The 23,902-nt window shown below is 51.4% G+C and overlaps 1 protein-coding gene across 5 annotated transcripts; it reads left to right on the top strand.

The window, feature by feature from the left end:
- Positions 1 to 74: 74 nt before the first annotated feature.
- On the top strand, positions 75 to 22,439 carry MED12 (mediator complex subunit 12). Of its 5 annotated transcripts, XM_027535496.1 has the most exons (45): positions 75 to 269; positions 798 to 902; positions 1,110 to 1,301; positions 1,438 to 1,594; positions 2,765 to 2,946; positions 3,134 to 3,244; positions 3,371 to 3,625; positions 3,995 to 4,141; positions 4,300 to 4,399; positions 4,530 to 4,666; positions 5,031 to 5,162; positions 5,503 to 5,629; positions 6,091 to 6,320; positions 6,848 to 6,928; positions 7,069 to 7,239; positions 7,442 to 7,586; positions 7,753 to 7,803; positions 8,131 to 8,249; positions 8,441 to 8,584; positions 9,018 to 9,181; positions 9,385 to 9,516; positions 9,937 to 10,164; positions 10,341 to 10,485; positions 10,652 to 10,772; positions 11,130 to 11,231; positions 11,332 to 11,445; positions 11,694 to 11,869; positions 12,050 to 12,229; positions 13,286 to 13,357; positions 13,803 to 13,936; positions 14,105 to 14,266; positions 14,501 to 14,612; positions 14,781 to 14,870; positions 15,305 to 15,414; positions 15,642 to 15,777; positions 16,015 to 16,176; positions 17,140 to 17,514; positions 17,733 to 17,883; positions 18,039 to 18,244; positions 18,403 to 18,477; positions 18,570 to 18,787; positions 20,513 to 20,735; positions 21,550 to 21,681; positions 21,853 to 21,934; positions 22,160 to 22,439. In XM_027535496.1, exons 1-45 carry the CDS (start codon positions 171 to 173, stop codon positions 22,201 to 22,203), a joined length of 6,531 nt encoding a protein of 2,176 aa, XP_027391297.1. In that variant the 5' UTR covers positions 75 to 170; the 3' UTR covers positions 22,204 to 22,439. The 5 variants fall into 5 exon arrangements, with proteins under 5 accessions (XP_027391297.1, XP_027391293.1, XP_027391295.1 ...); XM_027535492.1 differs by lacking the exons at positions 21,550 to 21,681; positions 21,853 to 21,934; positions 22,160 to 22,439 and having other exon boundaries at positions 17,053 to 17,514; positions 20,513 to 20,867; XM_027535494.1 differs by lacking the exons at positions 21,550 to 21,681; positions 21,853 to 21,934; positions 22,160 to 22,439 and having other exon boundaries at positions 17,053 to 17,514; positions 18,039 to 18,235; positions 20,513 to 20,867.
- The last annotated feature ends 1,463 nt before the right edge of the window (positions 22,440 to 23,902 follow it).

Raw genomic sequence — 23,902 nt, forward strand, 5'->3', positions numbered from 1 at the left:
TAGTTTCCGGCAAAGATCGGGAGTTTCTAACGTGCCCCTTGTAGTCTCTCGGCTGCCGTCCTCGCCACCGCCGCCCCTCTTTTCGGCTCCCTCTCCCCTACCCTCCCCACTCCCCCCCCCCCGCCGCGATCGGGCCCGGCTGGCGCCTCTGTCGTTACGGGCTGAGCAAGATGGCGGCCTTCGGGATCTTGAGCTACGAACACCGGCCCCTGAAGCGGCCGCGGCTGGGGCCTCCTGATGTGTACCCTCAAGATCCCAAACAGAAGGAGGTGAGTTCAGAAATTCGGGCTCCCAGGGGGCCAGGGGCCAGCAATCGGCATAGGAGGAAGCACTGATGGCTCGGGGAAGCGGGGGCGGGGCGGCTCTGTGGGAGCGCAAGTCCCGAAAGGGGGAAGAGTAAAGTGGACTGGTGTCGGAGAGTAAGAACTGGGGGAGGTGGGGGCTGGTTTCTGAGCTAGAACCGGGAGTGATGTTGGGGCCACGCTGGAGGCGCCCCCTCTACACACACAGATCTCAGAAAGTTGTCTGAGGCGGCTGGGTGAACTAAGGCTGCTTGTAAACTCACAGGGGAAGAGTGCTGTTGAGCGAGCTCTGGGGATTGGGAATCTTAGTACTGTGGGGGTGAGGGTGGGGTCCAAATGAATATGAGATTATTTTTAAATAATAATGTGTTATCTACTCCCCAATCATTTTCCTATTTTTTTCCACCCTTGTTCCCTTCTCTTCTGCCCTCTTCCACCACCACCACCATCTCCCCCAAGGAAGAAAAAAGCTAAAATGTTGTTTTCCTGCCTCAGGATGAATTAACGGCCTTGAATGTAAAACAAGGTTTCAATAACCAGCCCGCTGTCTCTGGGGATGAACATGGCACTGCCAAGAATGTCAACTTTAATCCTGCCAAGGTGAGACAACCCCATCAGGCTGAAGGAAAAGGCTGGAAGAATCTGAGAGGGAGCAAAGGCCCTAGGCTGGGAAGACGTAAAGGGATGACCTAACTGGCAGTGTTTTCCTTTGTAACCTAATGCTACCACATTGGCATTTGCCCATCAAAGGCACAGCCACCTTTCTGCCCCTTCTTCCCACCCTGAGGTGTAGTTTTCTTCCCTCAGATCAGTTCCAACTTCAACAGCATCATTACAGAGAAGTTACGTTGTAACACCCTCCCTGACATTGGGCGAAGGAAGCCCCAAGTGAACCAGAAGGACAACTTCTGGCTGGTGACTGCACGATCCCAGAGTGCCATTAACACTTGGTTTACTGATCTGGCTGGTACCAAGCCACTCACACAACTAGCCAAAAAGGTGAGGTACTGTTTCCTGTTCTTCAGGCCAAAGAGGGGAACGTGAGTACCAAGTACCCTCTGATTCTCAGATTGAAGTACACGGGTGTCAGCTCACTGGGGTGAGAGAAGTCTCACTGTTTGCAATGTCCATTCAGGTCCCCATTTTCAGTAAGAAGGAAGAAGTGTTTGGGTATTTAGCCAAATACACAGTGCCTGTGATGCGGGCCGCCTGGCTCATTAAGATGACCTGTGCCTACTATGCAGCAATCTCAGAGACCAAGGTTAAGAAGAGACATATTGACCCCTTCACAGGTGAGTAACTCCTAATACCAGGGATCCTTCCACTGATCACTTCAAAGAGTGGTGGAGAAACCTTGAAATTACTCTCCTTCCTCATCTATATTCCTTGCTTCTGCTTGTATCTTGCATTCACTCAGTTAGTAAACATCAAGTGTCTTGAGTATCTACTGTATGTGTGCTGCTGCTGCTGCTAAGTCGCTTCAGTCGTGTCCGACTCTGTGCGACCCCATAGATGGCAGCCCACCAGGCTCCGCCATCCCTGGGATTCTCCAGGCAAGAACACTGGAGTGGGTACTGGGCTATAAAGATAATCACTACCTAATCCCTACACTTAGGATGCTTATAGTCTAGTAGGGATGCTAAGGCCACTGTATAAATCCCATAATTAAATATAGAAACATAATGTCAAAAATGGAGGCAGGGGCTTCCTTGGTGGCTCAGTGGTAAAGAATCCACCTGCCAGTGCAGGAGACATGGGTTCGATCCCTGATCTGGGAAGATCCCACATGCCTTGGAGCAGCTAAGTCTGTGAGCCACAACTATTGAGCCTGTGCTCTGGAGCCCATGTGCCCCAACTACTGAAGCCTGCACACCCTAGAGCCTGTGCTCTACAAGAGAAGCCACTACAACGAGAAGCCTATACTCCACAACTAGAGACTAGCCCCACTTACACAACTAGAGAAGCCTGTGTGCAGCAATGAAGACCCAGAGCAGCCAAAAATAAATAAATAATATTATGTAATATTAAAAAAATGGAGGCAGAAGTTTCTTTGAGAATTCTGTGAACATAAAGGTTATTTTCTTTTGGGGATACCTGGAAAGGCTTTAGGAAGGTGATATTTGTTTTTGTTTTGTTTTAATTTATTTTGTTGAAGTATAGTAGATTTATACTGTTGTGTTAGTTTCTAGTGTACACCAAAGTGATTCAGTTATACATGTGTGTGTGTGTGTGTTTATCTACATTCTTATTTGTATTCTTTTCCGTTATAGCTTATTATAGAATATCGAATGTAGTTCCTTGTGCTATACAGTAGGACCTGTTGTTGAAGGTGGCATTTGACTAGAGCCTATATGGGGATGAATAGGATTTAGAAACATGGTGACTGGGAGTGGAGGTGGGAGACAGAAGGTGTTCTAAGCAGAGGGACATTGTAAAATAGCCATCTCCCCATCTTTTTTTAGAATGGACTCAGATCATCACCAAGTGCTTATGGGAGCAGCTTCAAAAGATGGCTGAATACTACCGGCCAGGGCCTGCTGGAAGTGGGGGCTGTGGCTCCACTATAGGCCCCTTGCCCCATGATGTTGAGATGGCAATCCGGCAGTGGGACTACAACGAGAAGCTGGCCATGTTCATGTTTCAGGTAGGAAGGAGAGTGTGTCGTGTGGCATGGAAATGAGCCTGACCTCATACTCTGCCAACATGGAGCAGAGTCCACCTGCCACCTTGCCCCACTCGTGGTTTTCCTCATCCTTTCATTTACTTTCTCTGCCTCATCTCTAATAGTCCCTGTTTGAAACTCATCCCCTTCCCACCCCTGGTGTCCATAGGACGGAATGCTGGACAGACATGAGTTTCTGACCTGGGTACTTGAGTGTTTTGAGAAAATCCGCCCTGGAGAGGATGAATTGCTTAAACTGCTGCTGCCCCTGCTGCTTCGAGTAAGGCCTAGGATTTGGTGTGTGTGTGGGGGGGGGGGGTGTCTCAGGAGGATTTGAGGAGATATGAGGCACAAGAGCTGTGTCCCTCGGAGAGAACTGGGGGGTTTGATTGTCATGTCTTCACAGTACTCTGGAGAGTTTGTTCAGTCTGCGTACCTCTCCCGCCGCCTCGCCTACTTCTGTACACGGAGACTGGCCCTGCAGCTGGATGGTGTGAGCAGTCACTCATCTCATGTGATGTCTGCTCAGTCGACAAGCACACTGCCCACCACCCCTGCTCCTCAGCCCCCAAGTAGCAGCACACCCTCTACACCCTTTAGTGACCTGCTTATGTGCCCTCAGCACCGGCCCCTAGTTTTTGGCCTCAGCTGTATCCTTCAGGTAGGTACTGGGTGGTCGCATGAAAGTATTAGTATTAAGAGGCATCTTGAGAAGAGTCAGGTGCTTGTCCTAGAAAATGGGAGTGATTCTAACTTGGGGCCAAAAGTAGGCACTGAGAATTTGCTTGGAAATTGTTGGCTTCTCATTCATGGGGTGTTAGTTCCTTTTCAGTTAATACCCATCCAGACCTAAATAGTAGACCCAAAGCCTTTAGGAGGGTAGATGAGGAGAGGGGCTCAGAGATGGAGTGGTGCCACCCCAGGGACTCAGAATGACTTTGGATCAGAAGCCAAAGGGTAGGGTCTTACAGTGGGCTTCTAGAAGGTAGCCATGGAAACCGAGTTTGACTTAGCTATTTCTGTCTGGCAGACCATCCTGCTGTGTTGTCCTAGTGCCCTGGTTTGGCACTATTCACTGACTGATAGTCGAATCAAGACTGGCTCACCACTTGACCACCTGCCTATTGCCCCCTCCAACCTGCCCATGCCAGAGGGCAACAGTGCCTTCACTCAGCAGGTAAGTCTGACCAATAGCCTGGTACCTCCAGGGGACTGGGATGTGAGAAGTTACCAGTTCAGAAATAGTGACCTAGTGCCTGCTACTGTTCTTTTAGCCTGAAGCCCTGGCCTTTTTCTTTATGCTTTACTACATCCTTAAAGCCCTCCTTTTTGCAGGTCCGTGCAAAGTTGCGGGAGATCGAGCAACAGATCAAGGAGCGAGGACAGGCCGTTGAGGTTCGCTGGTCTTTTGATAAGTGCCAGGAAGCTACTGCAGGTGGGTGCCAGAAGACAGACAATAGGAAGAATGTTTGGGGAAAGGATCAGGATGGTAAGGACATACAGATCTGAGAGTTGGCGTAGACCAGGCCTCTAGTTAAGTCCCCTTTACCACTTTTCCTCCTTAGGCTTCACCATTGGACGAGTACTCCATACTTTGGAGGTGTTGGACAGCCATAGTTTTGAACGCTCTGACTTCAGCAACTCTCTTGATTCCCTCTGTAATCGAATCTTTGGATTGGGGCCTAGCAAGGATGGGCACGAGGTAATAAGCAAGAAGGGGAAGAAAAGTGAAAAACAGAGCAAAAGCAACAGTATATATGAGGGGAAAGTGTGGTGAGGCATTGAAGCCAGAGGATGTCTGAAGAGACAACCCATCTTACTGAGCCTAGGATATTTTAAGATGGAGTCTGCTGCAGCTGCTAAGTTGCTTTAGTCGTGTCTGACTCTGTGTGGCCCCATGGACTGCAGCCTACTAGGCTCCTCTGTCCATAGGATTTTCCAGGCAAGAGTACTGGAGTGGGGTGCCATTACTGTCTCCAAAAATGGAGTCTAGTTACTAGGAAATTGGAACTTGTTTCTTTGTCCTCAACTCTACCTTACTTACCCTATCTTCCTTTGGTCTCCAGATCTCCTCAGATGATGATGCAGTGGTATCGTTACTGTGTGAATGGGCTGTCAGCTGCAAGCGTTCTGGTCGGCATCGTGCGATGGTGGTAGCCAAGCTGCTGGAGAAGAGACAGGCAGAGATTGAGGCTGAGGTTAGGGGCAGCCCATGGGGCAGTGGCAGTTGGGATCGAAGCCAGATTGAGCTGGTAGTGGGACCAAAGTTGAAATTGTGAGAGTGAAGAAGTGGTAGAAAATGTACAGGGAAATTTGAGGACATAAGGCAAAAGTAGAAAGGAGCGGAACCATGTCAGAGTTAAGAGAAGCGACCAAGGTGCAATTGGGAGATGGTAAAGAAAATGGGAGTCAGGGGAGGGGAGTGGAAGTAAAAACCTTGGGAATGGAGGCAGAACAGTCAGTAGTTCAAGGATTGCACATGGGCGAGTGAAGAAATAGTTGAAACCCAATCTTATAGTCTGTTCTTTCATCTTACAGCGTTGTGGAGAATCGGAAGCTGCAGATGAGAAGGGTTCCATTGCCTCTGGCTCCCTTTCTGCTCCCAGTGCTCCCATTTTCCAAGATGTCCTCTTACAGTTTCTGGATACACAGGCTCCCATGCTGAGTATGGACCTGCCACTCTCTGGTTCCCTCTGCCTAGACTCAGCCATCCTGTCATCAGAAAGCATAGTGAAGGGCCTTCTGGAATATATTTCAGTCTTGAGCTCTAAGCATAATGACTTATGGACATAATTCTAGTCTTTGATCATCTTACAATTCAACAGGGTCGAAAAATAAAGATAAGAATAAGAATGAGAGCATGCAGTTGACGCATTTTCACGTATAAATAGCAGAGATGCTGTATTCCTTTAGGAGATGGTGTGTGGGGCAGAAGGTGGGGTAGGATAACCAACCACACTTTGTCCCTCCAGAGCTTTGGTTTTGTTGTTTTTTTTTTCTTTTGAGTCATTCCTATTCTTGTCTACTTCAGGTACCTAGGAGCACCATGCCTTCGGTGTATTTCTTTCTTTCTGCCTGTCTCTTTTGTGCTCCTCTAATTCATCTTTTCTCCTTCCCTCTCTCCAGCGGACCCCCGAAGTGAGAGTGAGCGAGTGGAATTCTTTAACTTGGTACTGCTGTTCTGTGAACTGATTCGACATGATGTTTTCTCCCACAACATGTACACTTGCACCCTCATCTCCCGAGGGGACCTTGCCTTCGGAGCCCCTGGTCCCCGGCCTCCCTCTCCCTTTGATGACCCAGCTGATGACCCAGAGCGCAAGGAGGCTGAGGGCAGCAGCAGCAGCAAGCTGGAGGTGAGTGAGCTTTTCCTTGTCCTAGATTGTTTCTTCTTGACAGCCCCATCTTCCTGGCTCCAGGAGTCCTCTGAGAATCCTTTACCAAATAAGGAGGGTAGGATTTGCTTAGTGCTTTGCAGTTTAGCAAGCACTCTCAAGTTATTTATTTTTTTTTCATTTGATTCTCACAACAGACCTGTGAGGTATTGTTTTTCTTTTTTCACGGGGGCTGTGTCACACAGCTTGTGGGATCTTAGTTGCCCAACCAGGGACCATGGCAGTAAATGTGCCGAGTCTTTGCCACTGGACCACTAGGGAATTCCCCGCCACCCCCTGCCCGCCACCCCCATGAGATATCCTTATCCTCATTTTAAAGCTGAGAGAAACCAAGGCCTGCAGAGGTTAAGGGACCAGTCAAGGCTTGGATCTGGAACCAATGCTTTTCCCAGTATGGGCTCCTCTCTTCAACTCCAGTCAACCTTTCGAGATGGTGAGGAGCAGCTCCTCAGGGCTAAAGCAGCTTCACTTCTGTTCTCTACACTCAGGATCCAGGGCTCTCAGAGTCTATGGACATTGACCCTAGCTCCAGTGTGCTCTTTGAGGACATGGAAAAGCCTGATTTCTCAGTAAGTTAAGTTACATACTGGTGTGGAAGCATCTAGCTCCTGAGGTCCTTCCGTTATGCCACTTTGGGGAGTTTCTTTATGCGCCCTCCTCAATCCTTTTGTCTTCCTCTAAACGTTCTGCCCTTTCGCCTTTCTCTTAGTTGTTCTCCCCTACTATGCCCTGTGAGGGGAAGGGCAGTCCATCCCCTGAGAAACCAGATGTTGAGAAGGAGGTGAAGCCCCCACCCAAGGAGAAGCTAGAAGGAACCCTTGGGGTTCTTTATGACCAGCCACGGCATGTGCAGTATGCCACACACTTTCCCATCCCCCAGGTACCGTTCGCCAACACCTTCCGACCCTCTGTTCTGAGCCCAGGTTTCTGTCCAAGGACTTTGCCGAGGGGTTGGAGCTGTTCTTAAGGGTGTGGTATGCTGGGAAGGGTTGGAGTGCTGGGGTGCTGAGGGGCATGGAGCATGCTTTTGAGAGGAGGGAGAGTGATCCCTGCTGGAGTCTGATGGTGCTGCTGGGATGCAGGAGGAGTCATGCAGCCATGAGTGCAACCAGCGGTTGGTCGTACTGTTTGGGGTGGGAAAGCAGCGAGATGATGCCCGCCATGCCATCAAGAAAATTACCAAGGATATCCTGAAGGTTCTGAACCGCAAGGGGACAGCAGAAACTGGTGGGTTTGAGGCACCTGAAATAGATCTCCCCCAAAGAGCACCTTAGTCAGTCTTCCCTTCCCCAGCATAGGGAACTCCCAGTCATGTCCCAATGTCCTGTCTCTTGGAGTCTCCTGAGAGCTCTAGTCCTTTTGAAACTTCCCCCCTCATTCCCCCCCTCTGCAGACCAGCTTGCTCCTATTGTGCCTCTGAATCCTGGAGACCTGACATTCTTAGGTACCTCACAGTAAGCCCCATACTACCCCGCCCTCCCTCTCCCTTCCCTCCCTCAACCTAGCACTTCCCTGTACGTACTCCTCTAAGGTCCACATAGTCTGTGGTCCTCCAAACCTTTGCTTCACTGTTCCCTTCCCTTCATCCCTCCCCCACCCCTTCCTTGACCCTCCCTTCCCGTCTTCCCTCTTCCTTCCTTCCCTTCCTCCCTCCCTCCCTCCCTTCCTTCCCCTTTCCCTCCCCACCATAGCCTTCTCTCCATACCCCCCCACCCCCAGTTGCCTGGTTATCTTCCCTGTCCTGACTCGTCCCTTTCAACTGTCCCCTCAGGTGGGGAGGATGGACAGAAGCGGCGACGAAACCGACCTGAAGCTTTTCCCACTGCCGAGGATATCTTTGCTAAGTTCCAGCACCTTTCACATTATGACCAACATCAGGTCACGGCTCAGGTGTGGGCCTAAGTCCAGCCCCCTTCCCACATTCTGGCCTCCTTGTCCTGTTTTCCTTCTCTCCTTATCTTTTTTCTCCCCCAGGCAGGCTAAGCCTCCTGTTCTCACCCCTTTTCCCCATCATCCTTTCCTGCTGCCCTGGTTCTTCTCACCTCTCTCCACTCCCATCTCACTCCCACTGCCCTTATTAGGTCTCCCGGAATGTTCTGGAGCAGATCACGAGCTTTGCCCTTGGCATGTCATACCACTTGCCTCTGGTGCAGCATGTGCAGTTTATCTTCGACCTCATGGAATATTCACTCAGCATCAGTGGCCTCATCGACTTTGCCATTCAGGTGGGGGAGTTGGGGAGATGAAGGAGAGGGCGTTTGTGCAGTACAGGGTCACAAGGACAAGAGCAGAGGCTCAAGCCAGTGTCCCATGTTATTTGGAGGGACCAAAAGGCTAGTGTCAGGGGAGTGGCCCATGAGCTAAGCCAGCAGGAATAGAGACTCAAGTACTCCCTGGGGAGGCCTGAGAGATGGATTAGAGCACTGGGCACAGACTGTCCTTCCACTGTGGACTTCATAGGATTATATCCTGGACACTGGGTAGATCATTTATGTGGCTTGTTGTTAATAGAATAAAGGGCAGTGGAATATGCCACTGGAGTCCTTCCAGGCTGAGGCATCTCTAGCAGGAAAGGGCTCCAGTTTTCTCACAGGAAAAGGAATGATGTATAACATTTGAGGCCTCTTCTTGTTTCTCAACCCCCACTCACTCTGCTAGCTGCTGAATGAACTGAGTGTAGTCGAGGCCGAACTGCTTCTCAAATCCTCAGATCTGGTGGGCAGCTACACCACCAGCCTGTGCCTGTGCATCGTGGCTGTCCTGCGCCACTATCATGCCTGCCTCATCCTCAACCAGGACCAGATGGCACAGGTCTTTGAGGGGTAAGTGGAGCTTCAGAATAACCAAAACCCACGGGGCCCTGGTGAAGGCCGTTGGAAATGACTTGCAGAGAACACATAAGGCTCTTGCAATGCAGAATTGCATGCCTTCCTGGTAGGGAGGGGACAGAACATTGCGGAGGGACAGGAATCTTGGCGCCCAGACCCGCCATTGCTCCAGGTGCGACCTTGTCCCTTCTCGACAGGCTGTGTGGCGTAGTTAAGCATGGGATGAACCGATCTGATGGTTCCTCTGCAGAACGCTGTATCCTTGCATATCTCTATGATCTGTACACCTCCTGTAGCCATTTAAAGAGCAAATTTGGGGAACTCTTCAGGTAAGAGAGGTAGAAGGTAAGGGGTAGAGAGTGGGACCTCATCCCATCTCCTCGCTATCACCCAACTCAGGAGCAGAGCACAGCCTACCACCCTGCTGTGTCTGCAGGGTCATTTGGGGACAGTGTCCTCTAAGTGTTCTTGGTCCCCAGAGTGGGCCTCCTTCCTCATCAGCCTTGCTTCCAGCCCACGCCTGCAGGGCCCACGCTCCTCCTCCCTGCCTCCTGGGGCCCCTGTGCCTTACCCTCACTGGGTTTCTCTCCCGCCCAGTTGGTCTGCTTTGTCCCATTTCCCCTCTTCTTGCCTTAAGGCCCTTGGTCCCTCATTTTCTCCTTTTTGTTCTTTTCTCCTCTTTCCTGACCATCCCTCTGGCTCACTAGCACTTCCTCAATACTGCTCTCTCCTCTCCCCTACCCCTGCAGTGACTTCTGCTCCAAGGTGAAGAACACCATCTACTGCAACGTGGAGCCGTCAGAGTCCAACATGCGCTGGGCACCCGAGTTCATGATCGACACTTTAGAGAACCCCGCCGCTCACACCTTCACCTACACGGGGCTAGGCAAGAGTCTTAGTGAGAACCCTGCTAACCGCTACAGCTTTGTCTGCAATGCCCTTATGCACGTCTGTGTGGGGCACCATGATTCGGATAGGTATGGGGCGTACTGAGTGAGGCATGGGCACCACGCTCCCGCCTGATGTTGGGAGGGATGACTTGCCCGGGAGGTACCACAACCTTGGTTATAGCTGGGGTGGCGATGAAAAGTTAATGAGTCTGAGGTTTTGCTGGAACAAGGTTTTTGCTGAGGGCATTTGTACTTTTCCCCAGGGTGAATGACATCGCCATCCTGTGTGCAGAGCTGACCGGCTATTGCAAGTCACTGAGTGCAGAGTGGCTGGGAGTGCTTAAGGCCTTGTGCTGCTCCTCTAACAATGGCACTTGTGGTTTCAACGACCTCCTCTGCAATGTAGATGTGAGACTGGGGGTGGGGGCACACCGGGCAGTCCCCAGGGCAGGAGTCTGCTCCCAGCGACTGTGAGAGTGGAGGGACAGCTTTATGCAGAATGGAGGCCCAGCACTCAGAGTAGGAGAACTCTTTCCACACTGAGTCCTGGTGTGTGTCTGCTTTTTTCCTCCAGGTCAGTGACCTGTCTTTTCACGACTCCCTGGCCACTTTTGTTGCCATCCTCATCGCTCGGCAGTGTTTGCTCCTGGAGGATCTGATTCGCTGTGCGGCCATCCCTTCACTCCTTAATGCTGGTGAACTACCAATTTGTGACCCCTAGAAAGTCTAGACCCCCAATGTCAATACACACTCAATGGCCATACTCTCCTTGTTCACTGTGGGCCTCCTGGTGGCACCAGAAGCCAGTTCTGTTGTGTGCCTCAGGCTGGGAGGGGCCTGTTTCTGACCCTGCACCTGTATCCCCAGTCGTTCCTGTTCCTGACCCTTCCAGGTTCTCCCCTCTACACTATAGAACAGTTGGCTCCCTCACCTCTTCTCCAATGTGTTATCTCCTTTTGCCTGACCTCAGCCACCGTTTTAGTGCCTCAGCACCCACAAACCCACATATAGCCCACCTTCATCCTTTCCCCGCCTCTGTGTCTTCTCTGTAGCTTGCAGTGAACAGGACTCTGAGCCAGGGGCCCGGCTTACCTGCCGCATCCTCCTCCACCTTTTCAAGACACCTCAACTCAATCCTTGCCAATCGGATGGAAGTAAGTGACTCCATCCAAGCCAGGCTGCCAAGGATAGTGTGGCTACCCTACCCCTACTGTTTCTACTTTGGCTTCCCCTGACTTCAGCTCTCTCCACCAGACAAGCCTACTGTAGGAATCCGCTCCTCCTGTGACCGCCACCTGCTGGCTGCCTCCCAGAACCGCATCGTGGATGGAGCTGTGTTTGCTGTTCTCAAGGCTGTGTTTGTACTTGGTATGGGGGTAGAAAGAGTGGTGCCAAAAGTGTGTATAGGGTGGAGCGCCAGCTAAACTACAAAGGACAGTCTTTCTCCCTCCTAAAGGTGGTCTCTCTGACCTTTCTGGAGGATAGGAAGGAGGGAAGTATGTCTCTGTCCCATACGGCAGGATTTGGGGAGTGCTGCTTCTGTGGCTCTGGGGCAGGTCTCCACACAGCATTGGGATCTCACTTTGCACTCCATATCTCCCGCCCGTGAACCGCAGGGGATGCGGAACTGAAGGGTTCGGGCTTCACTGTGACAGGAGGAACAGAAGAGCTTCCAGAGGAGGAAGGAGGAGGTGGCAGTGGCAGTCGGAGGCAGGGTGGCCGCAACATCTCTGTGGAGACAGCCAGTCTGGATGTCTATGCCAAGTACGTGCTACGCAGCATCTGCCAGCAGGTCAGTCTCACCTTCTCCCGCAGACCTCTTAAATGCTGCTATATAATATAGTCTCGTTTCCTGTCATGATCACACCACCTCCCCGCCATACATTTTATCCCTCACCAACCTCTGGTCCATCCCCCTTATTCCTAAGCCCCTCACTGGTTGGCCCAGTCCCCTGATTCTTGGCTTCCTCAGGAATGGGTAGGAGAACGTTGCCTTAAATCGCTGTGTGAGGACAGCAATGACCTGCAAGACCCAGTGTTGAGCAGTGCCCAGGCCCAGCGCCTCATGCAGCTTATCTGCTACCCACATCGGCTGCTGGACAACGAGGATGGGGAAAACCCACAGCGGCAACGCATTAAGCGTATTCTCCAGGTAGGCCAAGGTGACGAGGGTCTTGGAGGAAGTGGTGGGGCCTGAACCTGGGGTGAAATGATGGGAACCTTGAGAGAAAAAGAGAGGGAGAATTAAGTAGGAAGATGAATGAGGATATGGACAAAAGGTGGTGAGAGAAACAGCTCCAGCATGGGTTTTGAAGTCAAGCCAATATGGTCTAGACGCAAGAGTGAACCATTGGGTGAGGGCACACAAGTGGCTGGAGTAGGGCTTTGGCTTATCAGTGGGAGACAGAGCATCTGGGAGGTCTAGGTTTTGGTCTTATGTGTCTAGCATGTCGGTCGTAGCTCAGTGATGAGTAGTAATGCTGTTGGAAAGCTACTGCTTATTGAATGGCTGCTTCATGCTGGGTACCATGCTCAGTACTCTATGTAGATTTCCTCAGTTAGTCTTAACAACCCTGTGAAGTAGGTATGAATATCCTTGTTTTAGCATCAATGAAACTGAGGCTTGAAGAGGTTAAGTAACTTGACTGAGGTTCAGTAACTCACGCAGCTGGTAAGTTTAGAGTCAGTATAGGAGCCCAGGTCTCCCTGCACCCTTCCTGCCTCACCACACTGCTGCAGACATTCATGTGACTGGGGGGTGGAAAAATAAAGCTGTTGAGGAGAACCTAAAGGAATGAGGCCTCTTCAGCTGAGAGAAGATAATGCCTCAGAGAGATTAACTAAGACTAGCCCTCGGGTCTGTAAAGGACTTTGAAAACAGGAGTGGCGAGCTTCAACTTCAACATCAAAGATTTAAGTTAAGCGTTAAGCAGAACTTCCTGATACGGAGGAATGTGAGGCTCTGGAGCAGGAAACTGGGGAAGATGTGAAATTTTTTCCAAACCACTTTTGAAATAGGATAGTTTTATTTTCAGCCATTTTGGATTATTTAAGTGTGATCTTTCCTAAAGAGGGGAAGTCAAGGGCCCTTTCAGACCTCCAGGCATATGTGATTCAAGGTTGTGAGAGATCAGGGGCTGGCATCAGGGTACTAAGTGGCTGGGATGACACAATGTTGACTAGCTTGCTGATGGGGTCTCTGTCACAGAACTTGGACCAGTGGACCATGCGCCAGTCTTCATTGGAACTGCAGCTCATGATCAAGCAGACCCCTAACAATGTGAGTGGTTCCCAGACCCTCTCTCATGCTCACTTCCAACAATATGTGTCAGAGAAGGGGGCTGCCATAGAGGAGCCTAGGTTCTCTCTTTGGGTTCTGGAGATAAGAGAGGATGGGAAGATGGCGGATGTGTGGAACCGATGATAAGGGACATGGGTTGAGAGTGTTGGGGCTCTGAGCTGTGGGGAAGGTTCACAGCTGTGGTAGTAGAGGCTGTTTCTGTGGCCACAGCTGTAAGGGGGTATGTAAAGGAGAAGACAGTGGGGCACTGGAGAAGTACTGCAAGGTGGTGGAGGGCATGATGCCCAACAGAGTTGTGTTCCTACCCTCCCATCAGCCTCCACAGGTGCCTTCCTCTGTCTTCATCTCCTATCTCTCCTACTATCTCTTTGCCTTTGCCACCAGCTAACCTATTTACCTCCCCTGTGCCTTTCATCCTCCTTAGGAGATGAACTCCCTCTTAGAGAACATCGCCAAGGCCACAATCGAGGTTTTCCAACAGTCTGCAGAGACAGGGTCATCTTCTGGAAATGCTGCAAGCAACATGCCCAGCAGCAGCAAGACCAAGCCTGTGCTCAGGTTGAATAGAAATGTGTTAGGACCCATCCCCTTTTGAGTTTTCTCTTCCAGTAGTGTAAATGATTTCAGCTGCCCAGAGATGTCAGGCATGTCCATCTAGAAAAGAGAGGAGGGATTGTTCCAGCCTTGCCTGGCTCCTCTGTAACCCTGCGCGTGCCATCTCTCCAGCTCTCTAGAACGCTCGGGTGTATGGCTAGTGGCTCCTCTCATTGCCAAACTGCCCACCTCAGTCCAGGGGCATGTGTTAAAGGCTGCTGGGGAAGAATTGGAGAACGGCCAGCACCTGGACTCCTCTTCCCGCAAAGAACGTGATCGACAAAAGCAAAAGAGGTAAAGTGGCTGTTGTGGGGCTGGGATTGCGGAGTGGAATGGAGAGGAGGCCCAGGGAGGAAGAGAAGTTGGGTCAAAGAGGTGAGGGTCAAAATCAGAAAAAGGTACAATTGGAGGAGAAGAAAGATGGTCAAACAAGAGGCTACATGTTAAAAGAGTAGAGTCGGGGGCTTGGAGGAATGAAGTTGGAAGTCGCCTGACCTGGTCCTGCTCTTTTTCTTGTCCCGTCTCTAGCATGTCCCTGTTGAGCCAGCAGCCCTTCTTATCCCTGGTGCTGACATGTCTGAAGGGGCAGGATGAGCAGCGTGAGGGACTCCTTACCTCGCTCTACAGCCAGGTCCACCAGGTATGGGTCTTTCGGCCTGGAGCTAGGCAGGAGGGCAGAGGAGGATGCAGCCAAGAGGCTACTTATGTACTCTTAATCTTCAGTATTTTCTGACAAGAACACCCTGGGTGCTTTGGCATGGACACGACGAAATCCCTGAGCTGTGTGTTGTACTTGTTTCTGTCTTAGATTGTGACTAATTGGAGAGATGACCAGTATTTAGACGATTGCAAACCAAAGCAGCTAATGCATGAGGCACTCAAACTGCGGCTCAACCTGGTGAGAGAGGGAGCCGGGAAGAAGGAGGAAAGGGGTGGAGCTAGGACCGCAGACAAAGAAGCCCCAGCCTGGGGAGGCGAGGATGCAGATGAGGGCCCAGGTTCGCCTGGATCTTCACGTATTAACCCATCTCTCCTAAAGGACGTGGGACCTGGAAGTGGTTAAGGAGACTGTATCCTTGCAGGGACCCTGCCTCAGTATTGTAGATTTTGGCTGGGCCTGAGAAGCCCTAGACACCTATTGTGGAGTGTTCAATGAGATCCTGGACATCCTTTGGTCTAACTTCATCATTACATAAGTAAGGAAACCAAGGCCCAGAGAGGTCGAGAATTAAGTCGTTGGCCTGAGATCATGTAGCCCAGGTTCTAATCTGAGCTTCCAAAGGCTGGCCTCCGCCCCTGAGCCATCTGACTGACTTGATGTGGCCCTGGCAGGTGGGGGGCATGTTTGACACAGTGCAGCGCAGCACCCAGCAGACCACGGAGTGGGCTGTGCTCCTCCTGGAGATCATCATCAGCGGCACTGTCGACATGCAGTCCAACAAGTAAAGCATCCCCCTCCCCTCCCTCCACTTTCGCCCCCAAGAGGAGCCCCTCCCCCAAACCAGGTGCATGACCCTGGCAGTAGATGTGGCTGACACTTTGGGCTCTGAGGTCCAGGGTCTGGGGTTTCTCACACGGTTTGGGTGCCTGCTCCCTGCTCATGTCCAAGCCGGCCATCTCTGTCTGAAACTCTTTCTCCTCTGGTTTTCTCCCTGGTTTCCTGCTATAGCGAGCTCTTCACCACTGTCCTGGACATGCTAAGCGTGCTAATCAATGGGACCCTAGCTGCAGACATGTCCAGCATCTCCCAGGGCAGCATGGAGGAAAACAAACGTGCCTACATGAACCTGGTGAAGAAGCTGCGGGTGAGCGGAGGGAGCGAGGCCTAGAGGCCTCCTCCCTCTTCCTTGAGGGAGTCCAGCCTCAGTGACATCATCCTGCCCCTCTACCCTTCCCTCACACATCTGTGTCTTCTTTGTTACTTGTTTAGTGAGGATTTACTGAGGGTTTTCTTCGGGCCAGCTTCTGTGCTGGCCCCTGAGAGGTCCCATTCCTTGTTTCCTGTGTTCTGAAACTCTTGTCCCATCTTCTTGTGCCTGCAGAAAGAGTTGGCGGAACGCCAGTCGGATAGTCTGGAGAAAGTTTACCAGCTGCTGCCACTGCCCAAGCCGACTCGAGATGTGATCACGTGTGAGCCGCAGGGCTCACTTATTGACACCAAGGGCAACAAGATTGCTGGCTTCGACTCCATCTTCAAGAAGGAGGCACGTTCCATTATCTTCCCACCCCCTGCTTCCTGCTTCCCACCTTTGTTCCCCTTTGGGCCAGAGCCTCCCTGCTTTAAACCTTATAGCTGCAACAAGTTCATTGGGCTCCATGAGGAAGCAAGAACCATCCCTGGGGTGTGAGATAATCACTTATTTTCCTCAAGTATCTTCTCCCTGTCTTGGGAATCTCATTCTCTTTCCTTGGTCTCTCCTTTTACCCCTCCCCACTACCCATCATCCCCACCACCTTTGTACCTGCCACCCATTTCTCAGCACCCCAACCTCTTTCCTCTGCCCCACCCACAGCCCATCCTGCTCCAGCCCAGCCTGCACCCCACCTATCTGCCTGGCCGATGGCCCGCATCTCTTTAATCCCTGCATCTCTTTCCTCCCATCCACCTATCTCAGCATGGTTTTCTCTGTCCCCTCTTTCTGTGAGTTGCAGTATTTATTGAGTAATCATAATCATTGTGTGTAGTAGAGGGAGAGGAGAATAAGGATGTGGGGTTCCAAATCAGAAGCCCAATCCTTTCCTATAGGCGTTCTCTTCATTGTTTTCCTGCTTATTTGTCTCTATCTTTCTGTGTATCTCTCTCTCTTTCAGCCTGTCTCTCTCTTCCTGTTTTTCTCTCTCTCCCTTTCTCTGTCTGTCTCTCTGGCTCCCTTCAGTCTCTCACTGCCTTTTCTTTCTCTGCCTTCCTGTTTCTATATCTGTCTTCCTCTGACTGTCAGTGTCTGTCTCTGTCTCCCTCTGCTCCCTACCGTCCCCTCTTCATTCTCCCTCCCCTGTGTGTATATCCGTGTCTGTCTGTCTTCCTCTCACCATCTTCCCTGAATCTACCCATGAACTTTTTTTTCTTTTGTTGCCAACAGATACTTTTCCCTCTCCTGCAAGCCTTCAAGGTCTGTGTTGTATTTTCCAAGTTTCAGCAGCTCACTATTTCTCATTTTCTGGAGCAGGGTCTTCAGGTTTCCACCAAACAAAAGATCTCTCCCTGGGATCTTTTTGAGGGCTTGAAGCCATCAGCGCCACTGTCTTGGGGCTGGTTTGGAACAGTCCGGGTGGACCGGCGCGTGGCCCGTGGAGAGGAGCAGCAGCGGCTGCTGCTGTACCACACACACCTGAGGCCCCGGCCCCGCGCCTACTACCTGGAGCCACTGCCACTGCCTCCAGAAGACGAGGAACCCCCTGCCCCCACCCTGCTAGAGCCTGAAAAAAAGGCTCCAGAGCCCCCCAAAACTGACAAACCTGGAGCTGCTCCACCCAGCACTGAGGAACGCAAGAAGAAGTCCACCAAGGGCAAGAAGCGCAGCCAGCCTGCCGCCAAGACGGAAGTGAGCACTGCTGCTGCCATCCCCGTGCATGCCATCCCTGTGCACGTCTTTCCCAGCCCCACTCTCTTCCTGATCCTGGTTGTGGGAGGGCTAGGGGCATTTGAGGAAGGAGTACTTTTAGAATTAAAACAATGAGCCACATAGCTCCACCTCCTGTTCTGCCCTCCTTTCCCACTTGACCCCAGCCCTCTCACCTTCCTCCCCTGCCGTTCATATAGGACTATGGAATGGGCCCAGGCCGAAGTGGCCCCTACGGAGTGACAGTGCCTCCAGACCTCCTGCACCATGCCAACCCTAGCTCCATCTCCCACCTTAGCTACAGGCAGAGCTCCATAGGCCTCTACACCCAGAACCAGCCACTGCCAGCAGGTGGGTACCAGCCACTGGGTGCGAGGGACTGACCCGAATATTCCTTCCATCTGAAGGGCAATGCCACTTCTCCCAGGAGCTATGGATGCACAGGGTGCTGAGCAGGGGATGGAGGGACAAAGAGCCTAAAGAGGTCAGTTGGCTCCCCTTTCCAGGTGGCCCCCGTGTGGATCCATACCGCCCTGTGCGGTTACCGATGCAGAAGCTGCCTACCCGCCCACCTTACCCTGGAGTGCTGCCCACGACCATGACTGGTGTCATGGGACTGGAACCTGCCTCCTACAAGACATCTGTGTACCGACAGCAGCAGCCTGCAGTGCCCCAAGGACAGCGCCTTCGCCAACAGCTCCAGGCAAAGATAGTGAGAGGGGCCGTAGGGAGGGCCGTCAGGGAGAGGGGCTTTTGAAGGTCACAGGAATTTGGGGTCTTCACAAGTACATGGAGAGTGGGAGATGCAAGAAACGAGGCAGCAGAAAGCATTTCCAGAGTTTGAGTTTGTTTCCTTTTTCCCTCTAACAGAGTCAAGGGATGTTGGGACAGTCATCTGTCCATCAGATGACTCCCAGTTCTTCGTACGGTTTGCAGACCTCCCAGGTAAGGGTGCAAGATGGGGAGACTTGGGGAGCTCCAGGCACGCTGGTCTGCACACCCCTGGCTCTGACACCCTCTCTCCTCCTCCCCTCCAGGGCTATACTCCTTATGTTTCTCATGTGGGATTGCAGCAACACACAGGCCCTGCAGGTACCATGGTGCCCCCCAGCTACTCCAGCCAGCCTTACCAGAGCACCCACCCTTCTACCAATCCTACTCTTGTAGATCCTACTCGCCACCTGCAGCAGCGGCCCAGTGGCTATGTGCACCAGCAGGCCCCAACCTACGGACATGGGCTGACCTCCACTCAAAGGTACCCAAGTGAGCCAGGCATGGCGGAGACACTGAGGCTTTCAATTTGGGAAAACCTGGGCCTGGATGTGGTGAGACTAGTCAGAACTTTTGGAGGCATCAAGAGCACATACCTGGCCTGTCAACACAAAATGCCAGAGCTGGAAGGGGCACTGGTGGCCAGTACTCTCATGCTTGCTTCCCAAAGTTTCTTTGAGAACCAAAGAGGATAAATCACTTATATGCTTATGAGAAGGAAAGACCTGGAGTTCATAGATGCAGTGTGTGGGAAGGAGTCATCTAGCTACCATTAGAGCAGTTTAATGCTGAAGTGGACCAGCGAACACATCCTCCCATCTTACTGAATGTCAGTTAGGCCTTACTAAAGACATTGTAATCATGTCTTGAGGTTCTGCAGCTTAGGGTTGAGAACACTGTGGGGGTGGACCGGAAGAAAAGTCCCTTACTTAGAGGTACTGATTAAGTGCCCACTGTGTGGCCAGCACTGTGCTAGGACCAGGTAGGGTGAGGAAAACTATTGGAAAAAAATCCAAAGTCCTTCACCACATAGAATTTTTACTCTAGCTGGGAAGAAGAGACTTATTCAGAAAAGTACTTAGAGAATGTGGTAATGAAAGATACAATCAGCTGTGCAGTTGGGTGCTGTAAAATAAAACGGGAATTCAGGAAAAGTGGGGGATGATATTATTGTGGGCCTGAATCATCAGAGAAAGTTTCATGAAGGAGGTCAGACCTGAGTTGGCCTTTGAAGGATAGCTGTGATTTGGATTTGCGTGGAGGAGGAAAAGGAGGGGGATCCCAGGTAGAGGACATAGCATTAACAAAGACATGTAGGGTGGCTGGGAGGACAGGCAGGAGAAGAGCTTGGCTGGAATTTAAGATTCGTGACAGGGAAGGAGTAGGGATAGGTTGGGAGTGGACAGGTTGAGAGAGAGCTTGGAATGCTTGGCATGGGGTTGAGACACAATCTGAAAGCACTCTTGGTCAGGAAAATGATGTGATGATTTGGGCATGTTGAGAAATTAACATGGGTCTCGTGGAGAGGATGGGCTTCCCTTATAGCTCAGTTGGTGAAGAATCTGCCTGCCAATGCAGGAGACCTGGGTTTGATTCCTGGGTTGGGAAGATCCCCTGGAGAAGGAAATGGCAACCCACTCCGGTATTCCTGCCTAGAGAATCCCATGGACAGAAGAGCCTGGCAGGCTACTGTCCATGGGGTCACAAGAGCCGGACATGACTTAGCGACTAAACCACCACCACGTGGAGAGGATGCAAAGGGAAGGTGACAGAAGACTTGAGACAAGGACCCAGCCAGTAGCCTGTTGAGGTGAAGTACCGATTGGGGTCAGGAAAGTGTAAGGAGCAATAGAACTCAGCAGTCTTCAAGACCCTGACAATGGTAATAAGCTGAACAACCTTAGTGAGTGTTTATAGAATAGCTAGCCTATGCTCAGGCTGTGTTTCATCTTCATAAGAGAAAAACAGCTACAACAGAATTGAAAAATCCCTAACCATGAAGGTTAGGAGACACTAAAGTAGGGGGTTGTCTTTGCTTCTCATTCCCCAACTTAGTAATCTGTCACAAGCCAAAAAGGCTCTTCTAGTTGGTGACAGAAGTGAATGAAATGGCCTGTTGGTATTTCTTTGGGGTCAGAGACCTGGGGCTCATCTGCCCCTCTCCCCCCACAGCCCATGCCTTGATCTCTGCCTCTCCTTGTCTTTGTAGGTTTTCCCACCAGACACTGCAGCAAACACCCATGATAGGCACCATGACCCCACTGGGCCCCCAGGGTGTCCAGGCTGGCATCCGGTCGGCTTCCATCCTGCCTGAACAGCAGCAGCAGCAGCAGCAACAGCAGCAACAGCAACAGCAGCAGCAGCAGCAGCAGCAGCAGCAGCAGCAGCAGCAACAGTACCATATCCGGCAGCAGCAGCAGCAGATCCTGCGGGTAAGGCCCTGGGATTTCATCTGGGACCTGGGAGACCTAGGAGGAGGAGGAGAGGAAGAGGGCAAGGAGAGGCACAGGCTCTTCTGGGTGGTTCTCCTATTATATAGAGTGAAGTAAGTCAGAAAGAGAAAAACAAATGTCATATATTAATGCGTATATGTGGAATCTAGAAAGATGATACTGATGAACCTTTTTCAGGGCAGCAGTAGAGATGCAGGCATGGAGAATAAACTTGTGGACACAAGCAGAGGGATTGAGAGGGTGGGATGAATTGAGAGAGTAGCACTGAAAAACATACATTACCACATGTAAAATTAGAGCCAGTGGAAATTTGCTGTATGACTCATGGAGCTCAAACCTGGTGCTCTGTGACAACCTAGAGGGGTGGGAAGGGGGTGGAAGGGAAGTTCAAGAGGGAGGGGACATATGTACACCTATGGCTAATTCATGTTGATGTATGGCAGAAATCAAACAAATATTATAAAGCAATTATCCTTTAATTAAATAGATTTAAAAAAAAGACAAAAAGATAGAATGAGGCAGTGCAAGTACCTTAAGTACCCGCAGGGGAGTTGGCATGTAGTGGGGCCTTGAGAAGCTAGTTCCTTCCCTCCCCACTTTTCCAGGGGTCCCGGTTGGAGAGAGTTGGGGGTCATCTGCTGGGTGCTCCAGATTAGATTTTCTCTGCAGCTCCCTGAGCAGGGAAGGCAGCAGACCCAGAGTTCCCTGTGCTTCCTCTGCTCTCCCTGTCCCTCCACCACTGAGGTTCAGCCCCTTGCTCTCCTTACATGGATCTCTTCTGTCTTCATGGCAGCAGCAGCAACAGCAGCAGCAGCAGCAACAGCAGCAACAGCAGCAGCAGCAGCAACAGCAGCAGCAACAAGCACACCAGCAGCAGCAGCAGCAGGCGGCTCCTCCTCAGCCCCAGCCCCAGTCCCAGCCCCAGGTAGCTGCTGGATTCCAGCCCCTGCCCCCCGCCCCCACTGGGGCGGCAGCATGTGCAGCTAGGGAGAGGCAGGAGGCAAGCCCAGGCCCTCTACAGATGGGTGGGGACGTGAGGATGGAGAAGGATGGGGAACATTCAAGTTCCATCTTCCATGTCCTGTTTTCACCTCAGTTCCAGCGCCAGGGGCTTCAGCAGACACAGCAACAACAACAGACAGCAGCTTTGGTCCGGCAGCTCCAACAACAGCTCTCTAGTAAGCCTGCCTTCCTGCCCAAGGAGTGCCTCCGCAGAATAACTAGGGGGGGAGGGGGAGGGGGGAGGGTAGAGGTCAAAGTGGCTGAGGTGATTGCTTCAAGCCCAGCTTGTGGGGGGAAGCATTGCCTTCTACCCCTTTCCCTTGGTGCCTGAGTGGCTCTCCTCTTGCAGACCCTCGCCCCTGCTCAGCTGCCCATTCCTGATAGTCTCTGGTTTTTCACAGACACCCAGCCACAGCCCAGTACCAACATATTTGGACGCTACTGAGCCACCTGGAGGAACTGCTTGTACACTGGATGTGGCCCCACCATTTCCTCTTAATTCCCAGTCCTCTTCCTGGGCTAGCACCAGTAGTGGTTGGGGCTCTTCCCTTAGGCTCCATTTTTAATGAGTTTTTAGTATTTTTGTTAATGTGAGGCATTGAGCTGTTGGGTTTTGTATATTATTTATATAGAGACCCCAGAGCTGTTGCACCCAATACACAGAGCTTCTTTGCAAAGAAAGTGTGTGAATCTGCGTGTCCTGGAAGGGTGGGCTCTTGGAAGGGTGTCGGGGCTGGACCAGCAAGTCGACACCTTCATTCTCTTCAGATCATCTCTCCTGTTCACCTTCCACCCCCTACATTTCTGAATTCTAATTGGGTTGCTACCATCTCTTCCTTTTTCTAACCTGGTAATACGTTAAGACTTGGAGCCTTAGTCTCTCAATAAGGGCAGCTCATATTCTCATCTAGATGGTGTGGCTTCTGTATAGCTTGTCTCCATGGAGGAAACACTGCTGGGATTGGGGAGGAGCCACTGGACCAGGGGAAAAATCACTGGAACCTGATTCTTCTTCTACCCACCCCACACGCTGGGTTTTGAATAAGCTTCAGGGTGGGGGGTGGGGGTGACAGACACTGCCTATCCTTTGGGCCACCTTGTATGGTCCCCATCATGCACCAAGTGATGTCCTAGATAGAGAAGTTCCCTGAGTCACATTTCTGGGACAAAACATTGTCCTCCATTGGTAAGTGTTGCCATCACATAGGTGGTGGAAGGGCAGAATGGTTCCAAGAGGAAAAGAAACCAGTGAAGGGAAGCACCCTTTTCTCTCTCTGCTGTGTTACTGGAACTGTTTGTTTTCATACGACCCATCTTCACAGTTACCCAGAGTGACCTCCTCACTCCCATCTTATAGTAGAGAAAACTCAAAAATGTTGCTCCAGAGACATTTGGAACTGTGGCAGGGCCATTTTCAGTACCCTTGCCTTCAGGTTTGGGGCTCAAGATCTAAGACTATCCATGAGAGGCAACTGATTTACTATCATGGAGCCCTCTGGTGGGGCTGGAAGAGGCCAGTCCCAACCTCATAGGTGGGTGGTACCTGATGATTGGACAACTTCAGGATACCATCCAGGCCACAGTTGCACTCTAGCACTGGGAACTGTCAGTTGTGCTGGTAAAACCAGGAGCACCAATCAATACCCAAGTTACAAAAAAAAGTCCCTCTGAGGTCCATGAAGCCCTTGCTCAGATGGGACTTAACTAAATTTAAGGGTAGTGTGCACAAGGAGAGGAACTGTCCAACAGGATAAAGTTGAACATAATTGACTGAAGCTTTCTTCTGCCCTGTGTTATCCTGACAGAAACGTTCTGAGGAACTATACGGGTAGAGGCTTGGCTGGGATAAGGGACACTCAGAGGGGCTTTGGATGGGGGGCTAATGAAACTGGACAGGTGCCCTACACACAGAACACAAGACACTGAGACAGCCGGGTCTGGAGTGGGAGAGACTGACATGGTTGGACAACTGGCATGCTGACAGCCAGAGTCTGACATGCCCCAACAGAAAGGAACAATGCTGACCTTTTTGAGAGTGACAGGATGAGGGCAAAGTGCACCCCACACTACACACCTATTGTTGGTGCTTGAGTGGTGCTGGTGCTGAGGAGAGGTGAGGGATACCAAGTGGGCTGGAGGCTGGT

This window comes from Bos indicus x Bos taurus, chromosome X, assembly GCF_003369695.1.
Source record: "Bos indicus x Bos taurus breed Angus x Brahman F1 hybrid chromosome X, Bos_hybrid_MaternalHap_v2.0, whole genome shotgun sequence".
NCBI classification, from domain to species: domain Eukaryota; kingdom Metazoa; phylum Chordata; class Mammalia; order Artiodactyla; family Bovidae; genus Bos; species Bos indicus x Bos taurus.